The sequence below is a fragment of the Stegastes partitus genome, unplaced genomic scaffold, assembly GCF_000690725.1.
Source record: "Stegastes partitus isolate 25-593 unplaced genomic scaffold, Stegastes_partitus-1.0.2 Scaffold441, whole genome shotgun sequence".
Lineage (NCBI taxonomy): Eukaryota > Metazoa > Chordata > Actinopteri > Pomacentridae > Stegastes > Stegastes partitus.
Window position 1 is genome coordinate 93,819 of NW_007578172.1, and position 21,304 is coordinate 115,122.

Consider the following 21,304-nt stretch of genomic DNA (forward strand, 5'->3'; position numbering starts at 1 on the left):
GTCTTTTAGGATCGATGTTTGTGTTAATGTTGAGTCTGGATGTTAGGATGGAAACAGAGAGGGGTTGGGTGGGTGGGTGTACATCCGCCTGACATACTCAGTCCATCTAACACTCCCCTTTTCAGAAGAGGTTCACTGTCCTCAGTATCCTCAGACACCCTTTTGGTAACTGCCGATGTGGAAACATATTCCATGTCACATGTTTGGTGTCTGTCTGCTTTCTCTGCAAATGAAACGAAAATGTGGAAATGAGTGGAGGTGCTGGTGCAAAAAAAAAAAAAAAAAGTGGGGAAGACTCAACATCACCACATGTCTACATGTGAGTGCTCTCTAGTGGCAGTGAGGGTGAACTACAGAGGCACTTAGCTGAACACGAACTCACCGGAATGATTTCTCTCACTGGCAGAGGGCTGACAGCTCCAAAATGATAAGGGGAGCTGGAGGAAAAAATATTGATTCATCTGTCACCTTTGCTCCATTAAAATGAAAAGCAAAAGAGGGGTAGAAGCAGAATGAAAGTGTTGCATCGCAGATTAAACACATGATGCAAACCTGAGGTAGAGAAGAATTATTCACGGGTGGCAGAAAGCAGGGAAGAAAGTAAACCACGATCATACTATGGCAAACATTTTATTTGTGTTTACATTTTCAGTATGGTAGAAATGGTGGTACATTATTAGGAGCAAAATAAAAATAACAATTTGCACAAAAAAACTGTCTTTTTCTTTACATGTTTACAACGACTGTTAAGCTCATTATAGTCGGCAAAATATATTTCCTCTTGACTGTGTAGACGTTGTGCCCCTTTTCTTCATTCCTAAGGCCTCCAAACATTTGTTCTCTGCCCTTTGTACTACTGACAATAACTATGAAACTATTCAAACATTTTAGGCCAAACAATAGCCTTTCTAAACCAGCACCACAAGATAATGAAGCATACGAGTCCAGTGAGTCCCTCTGCAGAATTCCTACTTTAATATGCAAATTATATAAATTTACATTGCATCTGCAGTTGCTGGCATTAAGGGGCACTGCAGTGATTTAGTATTGCACTTTAATAAATTAGTGGACCTGTCAAAGACATATTTAAAAAGGAATGCAGTGAAATACAGGCAACACCAGTGCAGCTTGTAATATCTGGTCAAGCTTCAAAAACGCTGGATTCCACACATGCTGTAATGCAACTTGCGAGCATCTTTTGGTAAACCTGTCCTGCCTACAAACCACACATCCTGCTTTCTGTTGTAACTGGAAGCAAGCTCTGGGTTTGCTTTTGTTTATGTCAACCTAAATTAACCATTACACTGACATTTTAAAAAACAGATTCCTGATATCAGGCCATGAAATATTTCTCAATTTTTGCATCATTTATTTCATTTGTCTAATGTTTGTGTTTATAGGGGACTTTATCAAATAAACATTATTATTAAAATGTTTATTTTTCCTTATCATAATCTGATATGTGCAGTATTCTTGTAATAATTCACTAAATTGTTTAGCATTTAAAGAGCCTGAATATTGACTATAGAAGCAAAAATGTGTTTTTTTTTTCCATGTACAAAAAAAGATGGAGATTTTCTGCAGATCACCATCTTGTCTGCTCTCCTCTTCTCAAGCAGCAGGTACAAATATCCACCAATCAAAGCACAGGGCTGTAGAGTCTACATAGCCCGAGAGGTGAAACATGTGAATCATCACTGCTTCTAATTTTCAGAACTCATTATGGAGGCTGGTGTAGAGTAAGAAGATTCTGTTCAGAGACATTTTAACGAGCAAAGTTGATGACACAGTGCCATGTTGCAAAGGCAGACGTCTATAACACAACAGCATAACATTTGATGCATCAAAACTGGTTTAATAACCTTCCGGTCCAAAGGCACATTAAGTTCTAGTAGAGTCCAGCAAAAAAAAGTACAAAACTAAATTATAAATTTAAGGCTTTATCTTCATTGAGGGTTTTGGGGAAAAAAAGCCCTCACCCAAAATAAACAATCCATAAATTAAGGCAAATACGTTGCCATTGTTACAATAATACTGTTTGGACCACTGCTGCTTTGGCTCCTTTATGCTGCCACACAAGCATATTGTTTACTGTCTGTGAGCCATGGAAAAACAAAGGCATAAATTGTACACCAGCTTGGAGGCTACAACAACATTTCCGATGGCATTCACAATTAACACAACTGAAACAAACAAGCGAGTTTGAAACAAAAGCCCATATTAAAACACAGAGGAGAGACAGGTTATTGTCAGCGGCAGAATAATCTAAAACCTCCTCCTGGTGCCGATGCAGTGGTACTGTATTCTAAAGAGAATACTTCCTAAGAGAATCATATGGACAAACCACAAACCACAGGTTAAGCACTGCGCAGGACACATTTAATTCATGACAGTGTAACTGAGCTTTCTGAACACTGGTTCTGTTTCAGTCTGATATGTAACTATAATTATATTATAACACTGGTATCCTAAAATATTGTGTGACTGCATTACTTTTTAACCAAAATATACAAACCTATGATATCAGTTGACTTTTGAAAGATTTTTACAATATTATAAAAAACAGCTATTTCAGAATATTTTCTTGCATGTTTGGATCAGATGACTACACCGGCTATAAAATAACAATAATGTACATTCACGCTAACACTAGCGCTTTGTGGTTGTGCTCAGCAGAATATCTGATATTCAAAATGCCTCTTTTTTTTTTTTTTTTTTACATCATACATAAGAGAGAGAGAGACAGCTCTGAGAAAATACTGTATAACTAATTCTTCACTTAACTGACCAAGAAGCTATCACACTAATTATCTTAGTGCTTAATAGTGGAATGGAAAAGAGGCATGTGACATATTCCCCCAGGCATTATTTAAAGATTCTGATAAATAGCATTAAATAGTGGAATTGGTAAACTATGCTATCTCAGAGCCTCTGTTCATCACACTTCAGTGTGTCTTGATGTACAAGTGAAACTCAGATTACTGCTCATTTGAGAATTTTTTTTTAAAAATGTATAAACACTATTATATTTTCTTGGGGAAAAGGGGATCCTGAGGTTCCACATCAGCTGATTCAGTGATGTTTGTTATTTGTGCTCCCCTTTCTCTCCAGAGTTAAATAACCAAGTTCACTTCTGCTTTCAGTCCACTTTATCACACGCTTGTAAAACTCTATTGTTGAAGTCCTCAGCGTGGTCAGCGTACACGTAGTGTCCCGCTCCACGGATTGTCTGCAGAGAAGGTTGAGAAACAGAAGGAAAGTCGGTGATTTAAAAGAGTAGAAAATATACAAGAGTATATATACAAGTTTTTGTTCAATAACCTCTGTATATTGTATACTGTATACCTCTGTATATTCTTTTCTGCAGGATTTCCCTTCACTCAGTTCTGACCAGTCTTACTGTCTTTGTAAGTATAGCATGATGCTGCCACCACCATGCTTCACTGTGTCCAACAGACATAGTGCCTGAGGCTCTGCCCACATAGTACAGTTTCCCTCATCAGACCAAAAGATTCTGTTATAAAGGCTTGATTGATGGAATCACCCTCTGGCAGGTATTCCCATCTACATCTCTAAAATCTGTTCAAATGTTCAGTGATCATACCTTGCCACAATTGTATCACGGTACCAAGTTTTACAGAGTTCCTTCAATGTCCTGGTTTTTTTGTTGTCCTGACTTGCAGTGTAAATTGTGGGACTGTACATACCTTGCGTATGTGCCTTTCAAAACTATGTCTAATAAATTCGGTTTTCTATCCACATCTATTAAATTAAGTTGAAATTTCAGCCAAAAAGTAGAATGTAGAGTTTTTGGTTTAAAGTATTTTGCCACATTTCTTACCATGCATGAAGTTATACAAATATAGTAAATAAGAAATACAAAATCAAAATAGAACTTTTACAAATACTAAGTTGAGATATTTAATTTTTTTTAATTCATAAAGAGCAATGTTGTGTATAAATATATTATATCATGTGTGAAGTATAGTCCTTAAGGTTTCAAATATAAAAGAAGGTACATATATGCACATAGTCATGAAATGTCTTCTTTTGAAGAAGTTGCTTGGGTCTGTTTCTTTTATGGTTTCACAAGACAAGCAACAGACGGAGGAAAAGACGTCCATATAAGGATGCAACCATTCAGTGTGATGAAGATGGGCCCCAATCAGTTGTTTTACGACCTGAACAGGCATCACGTGACTTAGTAGTAAAAAGAAGGGTCAGGGGCAACAGGAGTAGTCTTGCTTTGTCTGATGCCAGGGAGAGTTTGACCCAGAGCTCTGTAATGCAATATTTAATGTGTAATTAAATTGATTGATTGAGACCGAATTGAATCCGATCTCATCTTTAGAAACTAACATGCGGAGAAGACAGTAATTCTCTAACAGCAAGGATACAAAAAGGAAATCAAAGGAAGATACTTTCATGAACTTACTATGATGTCCACATGAGAGTGTGGTCTCATTTCTTTGATGGTGCTTCCTGAGTTGCTGTCTATGCTGGAGCGGGAGCCGTAAATGATGGTGATGGGGATGTCAGGATGCAGTCTGTCCATCCTGTGCAGCATTGGCCTCTTTGCCCAGCCGCAGGGACCAGTCATATTCTTAAAAGCTGTTTCTCCACTGTGACAATACAAGAAAAATGAACAATTAATGGGCAGAGGGAGGACAGAAAGTGTTGATGACGAGACATGGTGCAGGATAGTAACATTTGAGTAACTGCTGCAAAGGTATTGAATAAGTTATTGGAATCGTAATTAATAAGAAGTGTAGCACTAATGAGGTGTGACAGGGTAACAGGAACAGAGAGGAACAAAAGGACAGACCTGGGGGTTTGCACATTGAGGTGGTAGATGTATTGCGACACAGTGTTGTCACTGAACATGGGGGAGAACTTCCTCTTAAAGTCAGGTCTCAAGGTCTGGACCAGAGAGGGACCTGAGGGGGCCACAGAGGAGCATGTTGCCATTAAGAGACAAGGCAGCTTCATTACATTTTGCATTATTTCTAACTATTCTACTTCGTACCACAGGCTGTAACTATCAGTCCAGCTAGTTTTTTTAAGATAATATTTACAATAATACAGTTTCTCAGCTAAAGTAGTTTTAATGATTAATAACTCATCTCTCTTTACTCTTCACAAAGCCTTCTTTCAACCATATAGCTGCCCTCATTATGAACAGTTTCATTTAGTTTCATATTGCATGTATTTTCATTACTTTTCTTTCTATATGCTCCAGATATTCAGCCAGTTCAGTTTAATATTACGATTTCCAGTTCTGTTATGTTTGATACTACTTCATTTGTTCTTCTCAGGGATCATTAAGGTTTTATCTAAACTAACTGCGTTGCACTGTGGTGCTGTGTTGTCTTTTGCCACCTTCCTCCTCCAGTCTTACCCAGCGGTCCTACCAGTCGTAGGCCAGCCAACGGGTTGAAGGGCCTGAACATGGCACCGAGGGCTTTGATCCACATGGGGATAGGACGGTCAGCTTCTACTGTGTCTAGACCCTCAGGAAAACCCCAGGGCTCCACCAGGATGATGTGCTTCACTCTGTATGTCAGACACCAATAAATAAATATAAATGCACTTGTGCTTTGCTGTTTAACCCACTATGGTACTTTACTATGATAGCTTATTGGCTTTCTTGCTGAGATAAGGTTATATTTCATTTAACTGATGAAATCTAGGAAGCCTGATACTAAGTTAGCCCAAGCTTTACAAGTGTCTGTTGACTAGTAGCACGAGAGTTAGGAATGTGTTCATTCATATTATTAAATAGGTTATTCTATGTCTAGTGATTTGTCTGAACACACCTAAATTATCATTTATAAACATCTTTTGTATTGTAAAACTGTGCACACAATGTTCATAATCATTTAGTTCAGATAGAGCAGGTAAGGTTCAGGCTGGACTGGCATTTAAATTAGAGAATTTTCTTTATAACTTCACAGGTGATTTTCTATTTTACCTCCAAGTATTACAGCTGAACTGGGGAGCTGATTATAGCCCGTCTGAAGTCGTGCTGCTGCTTTGATGGACTCTGTACAGGTACAGAGAGTGCCACATTACTGTTCTAGAGTGCACCTGGTGAGTAAAAGCTTTTGCTATCCAACAGGAATAACTAAGAAAATAAAACACAGGCAGTGCAAACGGAATTTTTCTTTTAATTCAGGGACATCTTTATATTTTAGGTTGTACTAATCAATATTTTTGCATTAACAATGGTTAAAATGATTATGTGTCAGTGTGAAATAGAATTACTATAAGCAAAACGATTAAAGAATTCTTACGTGATTCTGCCACTCCTCTCATCTCTACAGAGCATTTTAGTCTCATTTAGCTACTTGTTCGGTTTTAAAGCCCATAAGCTCCAAAGAAAAAATTCTGACAAAACCCACAGATAAATGTAGCTACCACTAATTTACTAATGAATGCTAATATTAAACAGGTTTTCATTTGTATATGGACAACACATCTAGAACAATGACTTCACAAACTGATAACACTGTTTATCAGCCTCATGCTTTCAGCTGGTTCCACAGCTCCAACGTCAGTCGATGCTGCTTTAAATTACAGGCAAAATGTAGTCTGACTCACTGGAAGTAGACTGCAGGTATAACCCTGCCATTTCCACGTCCCATTTCATCAGGCTTTCTCCTACCCTTCCACTATCTGTGTTACTGTTTTCAAAATCCCCTTTGCTACAGGAAGCAACAACGCCTCTCAGTAGCGACCTACGGGCAGACAAAGGTACGTTTCTAAGAAGATTTAGATCATGTAGTACAGCAAGCCTTTCAGCAAGTGATTTCAGTAGCCATTTAAATGACAGCACTTGCCTCGATGCACGACAAAGTTAAAAACAATTCTCCCTGTCACTTCTTTGCAGTGGCACAATTGTGGTATCCTGGGCTTAGCACCAAGATAATTCTGACTAGGTTAGAGAATACAAACAAGCCTAAACATCACATTCCCTATAGCAGAATGGTGATGAGCTGCTACCAGACAGTTCTCCAGCACTGACACAGCACTGTGGAGATACTGTAGATCTGGCAATATGTGATGCCAGGTTTGTGGTATTTATGATCAGATAAGTTTTACACAAGTTCAGCAGTTTAATTTATATAGTGCCAATTTACGACATATGTCAACTCAATGCACCTAAAATAGTAAGGAAAATAGCTTACAAAATTATACAGAGAAATCCAACATATCCAAAGTTTCCTTTGGATTCCTTCTGGACAGGCAATTAGCCTTAACAGTGTGAAGAAAAACTTCCCCTTTTACTAGAAAAATCTTAGGCTAGGTTAAAGTGCATATGCATTCAGTTTCAGTTTCATTTCCATATACCATAGAGTGACTTAGATATTCTGCCTAAACTGTATTTATAACCTGTATAACCGTTTGACTGCTGTTTGAGTTTACTGTAGTGATAATAATGTGGTCCATGATCTAAACAATAACTCTGGTCAATACAGTGCTATTGTACCTAATAAGAAGGCTGTCCAAGCTATTGAAATAAAGTAGGTTGTTACTTCTATATGTGAAATATGAATGAATAGCTGTGAATTCCTCGCCCCGATCCAAACAGAAACTATCCTAATATGCACTGTGAACACTACAGTCAATACACACTAGACCAGAAACCATTTAAAATCTGTGTCAGCTGCACTACATGGTCTAACATTACACACAGTATGACTAGTTTTACTGTAGGACTTTAGTGGTGTAAGTATGCAGCAAGAAGTCTCTTTAGGCCATAACATTAACAATAAGCACAGTTCAGCTTAAATAAGGACATATGTCCCTGATCAAGAGCATCTCAAGTTATAACTTAAAGGCCATTTGGAACACTGAGATAACAATAAGAAGACAGGAAGAGGGAATTTTATTCAGCGTTACTGATGATGGAGGGTGATAAGGGAATGAGGACATTTTATCAGACGTCCCTTAGGGAGAGCTGGGCGCCTGCTGGAAGCTCAGAGCTGGGGACGCAGTGAGAGGAGATGATTCAGGAGAGATAGAGTCTAGTGGGAGGAGAAAGAGGCTTGGAGGACACTGCTGTTATCACGAGCTGCCAGCACCTACAGGCACACCACTACAGCTGTATCCTGTACTCATACTGGCATGTTATGCTGCAGTCATGTTAACAGCAAAAGGGCAGAATCATTATTCAAAACACTGTTCAGTGCAAAGTCATTTTTCTCCTCTGAGCAGAACCTGGGGCAGGTTCTACTTCATTTGTTCTTAACTCTGTTTACTATTAGCACCAGTGATTAAAGGATTAGTCAGATTTACTACAACTTTGTTATTTATTGTGCAGTCTCCAAACAAGCTCCTCTTACTCCTACTGAGTTTAAATCTGTGTCTGTCTAGGCTTATATAATATATGTAGTAAAGACTTTGAAGGAAATTAATAAAAGCTAATGGATATATTAATGTTTGGCCAATAAAGTGGATTCGGAAAGGACACCCATGATAGTAGACAATGCTTCAAACACGGATGTTGCTGCTAAGAAGCAACAAATTCTAAAATGACGATGCTTCACGTACATCTTCAGCCCGGCAGCAAAGAAGATCTATAGAGTCTCCAAAGTTTCAAGGTGAGCACCCAAGATTAGTGCTACCAATTCTGTATCTGGCCAAAAGTCAAATATGGACACAATCTCACCTTCCTGAGTTATAGCATTGAATATTGGCCAGAAAGATGTTTTTGCAGAAAATGATGATGCCCCAGTAAAGCTGACCTTTGACATTTTGATATAAAACGTCATCACTTTATCATCACTTGAGTTTGAGCCAAAAACATGTTTTATTAGGTCGATGCGACTTTTAACCAACTAAAACTGAATCATTTCATTGAGTCAAAGTAAATGTTTGTGCAAAAATTGAAAAAGATCCCGCAAGTCACTCAACAGATACTATGATCACAAGCCACATCTGTAACCATGACAGCAGCACAATAAATAACAACACTACCCAAACTTTCCTGCTACACATAAACCAAGTAAAACGTGCTTGGTTGTAAAACAAATATGACACAACCATTGGACGCACTACACTGCTTGAAAGAGTAGCTTATATTGCATAGAGAATATAGATGAAGAATAACAGCAAGTAGACCAACATCCTGAAAGAAGCGTCAGAGCAGAAGAGGGATCCCCTGTTCTGGTCAGAAAATTCAAAATAAATGGGCCGCTGCTATAGCTCACTCGTTTGAGCTGGCGACCTTTGTATAGGGGCCACAGTCCCCGATGCAGCAGCCATAGGTTCAAATCCCACTCATGGCCCTTTGCTGCAAGTCCTTTCCCCATTCTTCTCCCCCACTTCCCTGTCTCTCTCTTCACTGTCCTATATAATAAAGGCAAAAAGGCCAAAAAATTCCAAATAAATAAGAGATTTAGAGATACCCTTAAGCTCAAGTGACAGACTTTGTATCAAGGCAATCATATGTACAATGGTAAATGGTCTGAACTTAAATAGCACCTTTCTACCTTAGTGATACTCCGATCACGACAATGTGTTTCTCATTCACACATATTCATATACCAATGGCAACAGAGCTGCCATGTCATCAGGAACAACTTCGGTTTCAGTGTCTTGCCCAAGGACACTTCAGCATGAGGAGGGACTGGGGATCAAACCGCCAACCTTGTGATCAGTGGACACCCCTACCACCTGAGCCACAGCCACCCCGTACAACTGTGTACAACGAATCATGTGATCACAAGTTTAACTCTATCTGTGAGGAGAATTGTGATTCAGGTTGTGGATTGTGATTCTACTTCTAGAAGATCATTGTATGATCTTCTGGCCAAATCGCCCACTGTCATGCATGGCTATGTACTTTAGTTACGCAACTGTGTCGGAGTGCTGTTTGCTGCTCACTAGGTAGGGTAAAGTCCGACTCATCGGATGTAGGCAGTGGGTATTAACCTGACTTTCTCAAAAATGGCAGGCGTAATGAGAATAATGTCTTGGATGATGACAGTATATAATGCTGAGCTATGCCATAATCACTGCTAACCACATAATGACAACATTCTCACACTTGGATATTGTAAATCATAGTCCTCAAGTCGACATGAAAGAATTAATAATCTTAAGTGCTGAAAAAGCTTACTGAGAAAAGAGTTTGACCTTATACAGTGTATTTCACTGCTACAATAAATATTAAACGCTGAAAGCACAAATTGATTAACTGATTAAAAAAAACACCAAACATCCTGTTGAACTTGCTTTTCCAATGAAGTTTTTTTTTTTTTTTGACATTCTCTGTTTTGTAAAAAAGCAAACTCAATTTCTTGGGTTTTCATTGATGTTCAGGAAAAACTAGAGTTTATGGGCATTTTGCACAATTTTCTTACATTAAAGAAATTATCACAAAAGCAATTGCAAATTGTAGCCCCAGGAAAAATCCAGATAAAGTCAATAACTGTTACATGTAATTCAGTGATAATTATTGCAGTATTAATTTAATCTCTGTCACCCACTCCTTTATTTAACAATTTCTTTGCTGACCATCAAATAACATTTAAACAAGGTGAGCTCCTGTGCATTATTGAATTTCCCTTCTGGGATAAAAATAAAGTATTTTTCATTATGCCCAAAACACCCACATTTTAAGACGATTAAAAACCTGACTCAAGCTGATGCCACAGTTCTGATCTGTCAATATTAAAAAACCTGCCATACTTCAGTATCGGTTAGTAAATGCAATTTGCTTTAAGTTTCAGATGGAACTACATGCACATTTCCTGACTTTTAGAACACCAAATGCAGCCCATATCAACAAGATCAGCACCAAAGGATGACTGATCCCTTTTAAATTACTACAGAAAGATAAGAAAAATCCCATAAGCTTCACCCACCTGCCTGGATATCTAATAGCATATGACACAGCCAGGTATCCTCCCAGGTTGTGGCCAAGCAGTATCATGGACTCCAGACCCACTTTAGTCCTCCACTGTTCAATAGACTCCACAAACTGATCCTCTGCTCCCTGGGCTTCTGTGTAGAACAGAGGTCTGGTGCTCTGACCGAAGCCCAGCAGGTCCAGAGCGAAGATGGGCCGACGCTGGGAGAGAGCATCCAGGTTCTGAGCCCAAAGACCAACACCACCTCCAAATCCATGCAGCAGAACCATGGGAGTTTTATGTTTGACGCTCTCATTGCAAAAGGTAAGGGTCCAAAGCAGATTGCCACTGGAGATAGGAATGAACTGTTTGGTAAAAGAACTGTTGACACCTGAAAAGAAAAGGAAGCACAAGAGAAGAGAGGAATGTAGAGGTAAACCTAATAAAAGTTTGAAATCATTTTTTCCATCTCTAGTGTAGCAACACTCCTCAAGATTTAAATATTCCAAGCATCATGTTTCACTGTGGGTTTGGCACACGGTGGTATCGGCCTTGTCTGACTGAGCTTTCCATACAGCTGATCTATTTTTTTACAAAGCTGTGATCTGACGCAGAGAAAGCCCCTCTTAGAATAACAATCCAACTTCTGACCTTGCTATTTAGTTCTGATGCCAAGTTTCCCACTATTGTAATGCTACTTTGTCAGAAATGCTCTGCTAGAAACATTGGACAAAGCCAAACAGGTAAACAATGACAGCAAGTGAAAAGGAGTCAACATGACCAATGACACACATTTGCTTACATTTGACTGCTAACCTTGAAATAGTGCAGAATCAGCATTACTTCTTTACTAAATGTATCAGAACCTCTTGTGTTTTAAAATGTTTCTAAATCTTCAAACTTCCTGAATTCTTCCAGGTTCACGTGACAGACTTTTCGTAAGCATGGAGTAAAACATTCACATAACTTGTTGTGGGTTCTGTCCAGCAAAAATAAAGTGCTGTGGTGACTAACAGCCCAGCAGGTGTCCACCATAAATGAGTGACCACAGCTGGGGAGTGTCATGGTGGCACTTCCTGCTAACTGCTTGTAAAATAAAGTAGTATGTTACTCTTTTGACTAATAATAAAGCCACACTATGAGGGTCAGATATGGAAACTAAAAGTCAGAGAAATAGACGGCTGATCCTTACACCGCAGCATGCAATCCTCTGCAGCCTGTAGCTGGCTTGTAGAAGTGGGACACCAGGATGGCAACCAGTTAGGAATCCAGCACCACCTACACACATACAGAGGACAAGTTCTTTTAGAAGTATTAATTTCTTTCTTTTAAGGCACATTTTTACTGTATACGTCGCATATAAAAGACAAAAAGGGCTGCTCGGGTAGCCTGATGGCTTAAGCTCATACCACCCCTTGTGGTATCTCATAGCTCCGTCTCTCTCACCTCATTTCTGGACTCTGCTGCTTATACAAGTACAGGCATAACTGCCAAAAAAATAGCAAAATAAATAAAAGCATGAATGAATTTCCAGCATTTCTTTTTCAGTAGCCTGCATTTCACAGCAAATTTATTGGGAGCATGAAACGTAAATTAAATTTCATCATCTTTCGTCATCATGTCCAACCAGATGATGTTTTTCAAACAGAACAGGATACGATGAATGCAATGTTGTTTTTGTAATGATAATATGGAGGATACTGTACTTTCAGTCTGGCTTCGTTCTCCCATTATTGTGGGAGAAAATCGAATAACAGGTTGTGTTGTAATTGGTAGCCTTAGAATATGCCCACAAACATTGATGCATGGTGTGACACAAGTACCTTTGTGTTAAACACGGTGGAAAAATTATAAAAAATTCATGCCAGATCAAGAAAGATCATTTTCAAATTCAGGTTACATGTTTAAAAGTACACGAAAAAATGAGCCGATGACGGCATCAGAAATAAATGTCTAAATGGCAGCATTTATTGTGAGAGCGTCATACCCCATGATCTCTGTATCAGCTGCTTGATGTGGCTAACTCTGCAAAAAGCACATGGTCAGGCCTTAATTTGTTAACACAGATGTCCCAGAACACAGAGAGGGTGCTGTTCTCGTGAGACAGTGGACAGAAAAACATCGTGGAACACATCAAAACATCCACAGCGCCTGGAACATATTGGACAGCGCCTAGATGCTAGCTTTTAAAACCAAACAGACAGCTTTGTTTACATTTAACAATTAGAGCACTAACAATAAAGACTCAAAATCTGCATGTGAAGGTGTACAGACACAGCTGTATAGGGCACAACTGCAGCTCTCGGCCTCTCTCTCCCATTGAAAAACAAGCAGGCGAAGAAATTGAACTATTTATCTACATCTAGAATCAGAATCAGAATCAGCAAGTATGTACGCAACACACATGGAATTTGGTTCTGGCTGTTGTTGGTGTCGCTTTAGGAATGAGCAAGGAAAAGAATAACAATAAAGTAAAATAACTGTAGAAAAAAATAATAATAATAAAATAATAAAAAATAAAATATATACAAGGTGTTTTGTCTGTCTGTTTTGCTCCACACACTTCAAGTGTCACTGCCTGACCTATGCTATCTATCTATCTATCTATCTATCTATCTATCTATCTATCTATCTCTTTTAAAATCAGATTTATAAATAAACGCATCCAAAATAGGCAAACACATGCTTTATTAGTAACTTCAATGAGAAATAAAACTATGAAAAAACATTTATATGATCATGAGAGAAAACATAAAATGAAGAAGCAGCTGTGGTAGAAAGAGAGAGGCGACCTGGCCCTTACAGCTCTTAATGCATAACTTAATTTTCTCCTGTCTGCAAACTTTTTTTTTTTTTTTAAATCACATTAGGGTGTTTTACATGGTATTCCCTACCGACTCTGTGCATAGGCCTCCCATTCACTCACTAATCAAATGTGCAGCATGAAGCAGCAAATGTATGTGTGTAAGCCAGAAGATAACCTATAACAATGCATAAATAATATTATAATATAAAAATGATTTATGTGCTGTTGTCTTACTTAATGACAGTTACAATCACGGAAGACTTTAACGAGACAGATGTTGTTTATTGTGTATATAAAACACCACAACCACTAATGCTTGAACACAGAGCTCCATTATATATTATGTAGTGTAGAGCTGCAAGAATGAAAAATTAATCAATTAATCAGAAAGTCATTTTCCAACTATTTTGATGATCAATTAATAGCTTGAATCATTTTTTTTTTTTTAAGTAAAAACACTTCCTGGTTCAAGCTACATAAATATACAAATTCAGAGTTTTTTCTGTCAAGTATGTTTGGTAAATGGATGTCTTTGGGTTTTGGACTATTGGCTGGATAAAGTGACATACTTGAAGATGTCATCCTGGCCTCTGGGAAAACACAATGGACAATTGTCATTGTTTGCTGATATTTTATAGATAAAACAACTAGTCGATGAATTGATGAACATAACCTCCTATTGCATCCCTAATTTTGTGCCTATACACTCATCATGTGTTGGGAGAGGTTTCTAATAGAAACTTTACCCTCATTTACAAAGATGTGCTTGAATAATTTTAGAAACACCTGCTAATACAACACAATATATGCTAAGTCAACAGCAGCAATGAAGAAGACAAACGACATCTCAAAATGACAAATAACAAAAATGGCAAAATTACCTTTAAGTCAAGTTAACACGTCTCCAAAACCATGACGGAAGGATTTCCTACAGGACTGTTGTATTAAACTGCTACTATGTAGATACCTAACAAACTGGCAAACAAGGGCATTTATGTCCTATGTGGGGTTCGATGCTAGAAAGTGTATTGTGAGAGTGCTTCAGTAACACCAATTGCTTGACAAACCACTGAGTTATTATCTTGTAGGTTCCTGTTCTACACCACTAGTAAAGCTCAACCTACACTATATTGCCAAAAGTATTCACTCACCCATCCAAACAATCGAAATCATGTGTTCCAATCACTTCCATGGCCACATGTGTATAAAATCAAGCACCAAGGCATGCAGACTGTTTCTACACACATTTGTGAAAGAATGGGTCACTCTCAGGAGCTAAGTGAATTCCAGCATGGTACTATGATAGGATGCCACCTGTGTAACAAGTCCAGTTGTGAAATTTCCTCGCTCCTAAATATTCCACAGTCAACTGTCAGTGGTATTATAACAAAATGCAAGCGATTGGGAATGACAGCAACTAAGCGGATGCTGAGGCACATAGGGAGCAGAGGTCGTCAACTTTCTGCAGAGTCAATCACTGCAGACCTCCAAACTTCATGTGGCCTTCAGATTAGCTCAAGAACAGTGCGTAGAGAGCTTCATATAATGGGTTTCCATGGTAGAGCAGCTGCATCCAAGCCATACATCACCAAGTGCAATGCAAAGCATCGGATGCAGTGGTGTAAAGCACACCGCCACTGGACTCTAGAGCGGTACAGACACGTTCTCTGGAGTGACAAATCGCACTTCTCCATCTGGCAATCTAATGGACAAGTCTGGGTTTGGCGGCTGCCAGGAGAACGGTACTTGTCTGACTGCATTGTGCAAAGTGTAAAGCTTGGTGGAGGGGGGATCATGGTGTGGGGTTGTTTTTCAGGAGCTGGGCTTGGCCCCTTAGGTCCAGTGAAAGGAACTCTGAATGCTTCAGCATGTCAAGAGATTTTGGACAATTCCATTACAAATACACCTGATCTGCTGCCATTCATGCCCCCTTCAAGAAGAAGATTCTTTCTAAGTCTGTGATTGACAGCACAGAGCAAAACATGGATGTATGCAAGATCAGAACTTTGTTGCTTCTAAATTTCTCTCTGAGCAATAATTTTACATGGATATACTGGTCTTCACCCCCCAGGCGGTATCTTTAATTCATGTGCATGGTGACTTTGACAACGTAGCAGTTATAAAATCTATATTTTAGTGCTGCCAACAAAATGGCTATGAAGTGATGGCTGGCTAACACGTACTCTGAATGTGCTTCATTCCAGTCACTGTTTCATACTTGTTCTGTTGTCTGTCAACAGAGGCATAAAAATATGTAGATGAGAACATCCATCCAATATCTATACAACGCTTAATCCTCACTAGGGTCGTGGGGGGGCTGGACCCTATCCCAGCTGACTCAGGGCGAAGGCAGGGGACACCCTGGACAGGTCGTCAGTCTATCACAGAGCTACATTTAGAGACAGACAACCAAGCACACTCACGTTCACCTACAGACAATTTAGAATCACCAGTTAACCTCAGCATGTTTTTGGACTGTGTGGGAGGAAGACGGAGAACCCGGAGAGAACCCACCGCCACAGGGAGAACATGCAAACTCCACGCAGAAAGATCCCAGTGTCCTTACCAGGACCTACCAGCTGCGAGGCAACGGTGCTAACCACCGAGCCACCTTGCAGCCCATAGATGAGAACAGATTGTTGATAATTTTATTTGTATTAAAATGCAGTATATATTGGCACAGACAGCAGGGCAGGAGTAAACTGATGTAACGGAGTAACACAGCTGTGGTGAGATTTAACAGAAGCACAACAGCCTACATGAAAACACAGTAACTCACCTGGTCCGCTTGTTTATTGGTTTTAAATCAGTCTTAAATTTTCCATTATCTCTGACTGCCCCTTGCAATTATAATTTCCACATAGTTCTGACGTGTGGGTATACAGCCAAAGCTAATATTAACCTTTGTCACATCAGCTGCACAACTCGCTAACACTAAGGATTTCCTGTTGTTGTGTTGACATGACCACCAACAATAAAAGTAATCCACTGGGTTATTTGTTCTTCAGATGCTGGGGGTATATGAAGGCTCTTGTGTTCACTCTTGCAGCCAACAGCTGAACATTTGGTGTGCTTTAATTGTTGCTGAGACCTTTCAGAGTTAGCAAAGCAGCTCAAGACAGAAAACAAACCTGGAGCACTGTGAGGCAGTGAGGGGGCAGGATTATGGAAAGCTCAGGCTGGATGACTGTAGTTTCTTAATAGGAATACACCGGCCCAGTAAGATTCTTACTGGCTTGTTTAGCAATGTAGTTGTGAGGTAACTAAAGATGCAGATATCTTTTACTTATGTCTTAAAAAGTTATGAAAACAAAACAAAAAAGGAATGTTCACCATATGAGACCTTTGCGGGCCTACACCATGGGTTTGTGGGGTTAGAGTGGATGGTCGAGGACAAGCATTACCTGATTGTGGTGTCCACGTAGCCCCACATGCTGCTGGCCACACTGTGAGCACCAACAACGGACAGCATTCTCTGAACAACCCTGAAGCCAGAACACATTGGAACCATAAGCGGATGAGGGCAAAGGACACTGTGACTGACGAGACAGCAGTTCTAAGAGCACACTGGTGAATTCCCAGTGGTTAACAGCAATATGTGACATCACCACGATGTTATCTCCTCTAAACGATTAGAAACGGTTGATACTGTTAGAAACTAACTTGTGTACACAGAGTGAAAGCGCAAAATGTATTCAAAGCGTTTTTGCTACATAACACATATTATATCCAGCACTATGTTTCCATTTAGTGTCATGATAAAGCTTGTGGGCCCCATGTATGTGTTGACCTTAGCTACAGGTAGTAGTCATGTGTCAGCATACATTTGGTCACAAAGCCAGCTTGTGTCTTTTCTTCATTTGTTATTTATGTTGTTAGAACAGTATGTTCAAAAACCCTTTAAAGTTGTTTATTTACAGTTGTTCTGAAGGAATTTCCTAAATATTCAAAGACTCTTACAACTATGTTGATCAAGACATTTTTTGTACCCATTTCTAAAAGTTATGCCTCTGTTTTTTTCATAAATGGCTACATGTGTCTTCAGGGTTTCAGAAAGTATCTTCAAACATGGTCTGTTAAATGACACCCACTGACTCACTCTGCCGCCGTATGTGTGCGAACACACGAGGGGGCAACCAGGACGATGTTTACCTGAACTCGCTGACTGACTCCTGACAGCTGATTTAACTTCGACAGCGTATGACAACATTTATTTGGAGTTCAACAGACTACAGTCCCGCCGTCACATAAAACAAGTGTTGAATCATATATTTGCATTGCTGTGGTGATGTATACTGTGACATGCAGAGGCATGAAGTGGGTTAGTGGAAATACTCACCCTATGTTTGCTGTCCCCCCTTGCTCAGCCATACTCCAACAACGTCTTTGACGCTTCTGTCGGTCACATGGTCCCCGACGGACTCTGACGTCGGTTGTGGGCATTTGATTTGTCATTTCTGACAACTCCACCGAGCGCCTCCACTGCTATACGCTGTTCTTAACTCCATGACTGGTTCGTTCCCGCCCACCGCAGCGATACTTTTCTACTATATAACACAAAACAAACGCACCCGGCCACCGAGGCTGAGGAATTGCGGAAGTAGCTTTTCTGTCAAATATCTACTGTAAACATTGCTACTCAGCAGAGACGAGGGCTTTGGTGAGTAGTTAAATTACATTTGTTTTCTCTGCTGTACACCGTTTAGGCACAATAAATGTAGCACAAGATTATTTTCTTGGGGCTGACAGCTTTTTGTACGCAGTAGAGTGTTCCCTTTGGCATCAACCCGAAGTGAAGTCATCCTGAGTCATTAAAAGTATTAAAATAATTTTGAGGGTTTGGTTTAGCTCGCTAAATCTTAACTATACGTGTCATTATTATTACTATCCGAGTCCACTCAGCATAGTATTACATTTCAAAGCCATCTTTTAAAATGTACAAACATTTAATTCAGTTTTTCCTAATTTATAATCTCTCATTCTTAATGAACTTTCATGAGGAAAAGAAGTACAAAAAGTAATTGCAATATACATAAAAGTATTTATTTCTGTCACTGTCACAGCTTACTGCTGTCCAATGGAGTCAAACCATTGTGAAAGATGTTTGTTTCATGTTTGCTGTGAAAAGGTCTGTTATCTATGTTGGCTCAGTGATTTGGTTTACAAGGACGCTTAAATGAAAGATTGCTGTGATTAATCCCATTAGTTTCATCTTGGTATGGCAGGTTTATAAGCCTACAATATGCAACTTACAGTGGCAACAAGACAGTACAGTGAAGGAAACTCATGAATAACATTACATGCAGGCACAGGGATCATTTCCTTTTGGTGACCAGCAGAAATACAACAAATGAACTGTTCAAAAACTATTGTTATCTCACAATGACATATCCTCCATGTTTAATTGGTGATGAGTATGTTATTTAAAAAAAAAAAAAATCAGATCACTTTGTATTACTAAAAACAAACCCTAAAGAAATTATATTGTAAGAAATGTTGACAAGCATTTGAAACAATATATGTTAAAGGATCCACAGCGATGATTAGACATCTGCAGGTTTAGATCTAGCTAGAGTGGGAATTATGTGATGGCACACATCAGCATGCATTAATGAAACTGATAAAAGTTGTCTCATCTCAGACAAAACTCAAAGTGGGAGATATTAGGTAAATGTTCAGTGTTATTTAACAAACTGCCTTGTGTGTATTCTTAAGCTCAAACTCAGCTCAAGCATGTTTCTCCCTTAAAACACTTAAATTCTAAAGTATATTAAATATATAATTTATTACGTATATATGAGCTTGCAATGATCTTCTTCCATACCTTTACTGGCATATTGCCCCCTACAAGTAGTGTGACATCACTGGTAGGACTGTGGGTGCATCCCATACTGTATCCCAGACAAACATTTGGTATGTCCCGCTACATAGGATGTCAAATGCAGGACGCCAGAAGTATCAGGATATCCTACTGCACCCAATCTCATTTTGCAATACGCCAGCATGCTGCTCTTGCCACACTGACAAAAAATTAAAAGAGATATTACATTCATCACTGTGTTTCTCTTGAAAATGAAGCTTGAGCCACCTGGAGCACATGGACAGGAGATTTCATGCCACAAACTGTGATGGGTGTATGAGCAAGATGATCAAAGTTTAAGGCACAGTATAATAAGGAAACAGCATGCCTCAACGGTGTGCAAACAGTTCCTTGGAAGGGCAGGTGTAGTATGTACTGCAAATAAGAAGTGTTGCTGAGGGCTAAAAACTCCACAAGGAACCTTTAAACAGTCTGTGCATTTTCAATCAGTACACGCCCAAAACACCTGGCTGGGTAAACTATGTGTTTGTGGGGCCTGAAGGAATCTAGCCGTGCACTAGACTGTAAAATGACTCACTTTTTGGAGGACGTGTGAGCCCCCCAGAGAAGGAATTATATTGATTTAAGCATCACCTTAATCTATTCTCCAACACCATCAGGCTAAATATTCCACCTGTACTATATATATATATATATACATACACACACACACACACACATATATATATATATATATGCCTAATTTGGGGTGGAATTTATTCCCCACATGGCAAACTGTAATTAACAAAAAATAAATAAATGCAAGAAAAAGGCGGAATGAGACATGATGTGACAATCTGTTTTCTTTACACGAAGAGTAGCTCTGATTTGTGAACTGTGGGTGTTGCGGGAGATCAGGGCTGAAAGGTTGGAGGGTGTGACAGCTGAAGTCTGCTCTGCTGCTGCAGCGTGACGTGGAATAACTCGGACCTACAGCTTCATGTTGATCTGACTGTCCGTGGATCAGCTCCCTCCCCGAGGCCGCAGCACAGCCGTTTCCTACACAGACTCAGATCTGAGTGAGTACCGTGCTGTCCCGAAACACAGAGAAGGCAAAACTGTTCAGCCTTGTGGATTAATATTAGCTGTCTGCATGTAACAGCGCTGCCTTTCACCACACAAGCCCCTCCCTCTGAATGTGTGTGTCTGTGTGTGGGAGCCGCTCAGCTGTTTCTGTCCATAGACTGGATCTGCCGTCTAATCGCTACTTCACTCTCCTTACAATTTATGAATAACATTTATTCACCCCACTGTAGATCACAGTTGTAATGTTTCCCCTCCTACTGATAAGATCACTTTATTGCTGGTGATTTACTTTGTATACTTTGGTGTGGAAGCTGTGGACACACCTTGTGGAAGCCTGTTACTGACATTTCCTGCATGTTTGCTTCTCTTTACTACATGGACTGCCAGTTTTACTTGTTCTGGGCTGACATCCCTTTTGTCACAAAATTGTTGTCATGTACATACATTCAGATTTAATTTAAGCACACAATAGCACCCCCAAGTCCTTAAATATCTAAAAAAAAAAAAAAAAAAAAAGTTACCTACCAGCGCTTTTAATGTGAAATGATGGATTTTGTTAATGTTAGTGGTGTCTAATTATGTACAGTCGTGACTTGATAATCTGACCCTTAACAATCTGAAAACCTTGCTATTCTACATGTTTTTAGGAAAAACGAACAGAACCCATGAAAAATAGCCTTGACATACTAAGAGTCTTGGATTCCGACTCCGACATGACATTTTATGTCACAAATAAGGATAACGATGTGTTATCTG

At 39.3% G+C, this 21,304-nt stretch overlaps 2 protein-coding genes across 4 annotated transcripts in view; one reads left to right on the top strand and one right to left on the bottom strand.

The window, feature by feature from the left end:
* Positions 1-616: 616 nt before the first annotated feature.
* Positions 617-18,051, bottom strand: abhd5a (abhydrolase domain containing 5, lysophosphatidic acid acyltransferase a). The gene is made up of 8 exons (XM_008286194.1): positions 18,002-18,051; positions 17,067-17,147; positions 12,049-12,134; positions 10,872-11,247; positions 5,399-5,553; positions 4,826-4,937; positions 4,436-4,622; positions 617-3,229 (listed from the first exon to the last, which is right to left on the bottom strand). Exons 1-8 carry the CDS (start codon positions 18,031-18,033, stop codon positions 3,140-3,142), a joined length of 1,119 nt encoding a protein of 372 aa, XP_008284416.1. The 5' UTR covers positions 18,034-18,051; the 3' UTR covers positions 617-3,139.
* Positions 18,052-18,245: 194 nt separating this feature from the next.
* Positions 18,246-21,304, top strand: part of ano10a (anoctamin 10a) — a 35,346-nt gene continuing 32,287 nt past the window's right edge. The window contains exons 1-2 of one of the 3 annotated variants that reach the window (XM_008286196.1): positions 18,246-18,322; positions 20,431-20,541. The gene's annotated coding sequence lies outside the window, so the exon portion shown is untranslated. Of the gene's footprint in view, positions 18,323-20,380; positions 20,542-21,304 lie in introns of all 3 variants that reach the window. The other 2 variants (XM_008286195.1, XM_008286197.1) reach the window with 2 other exon arrangements.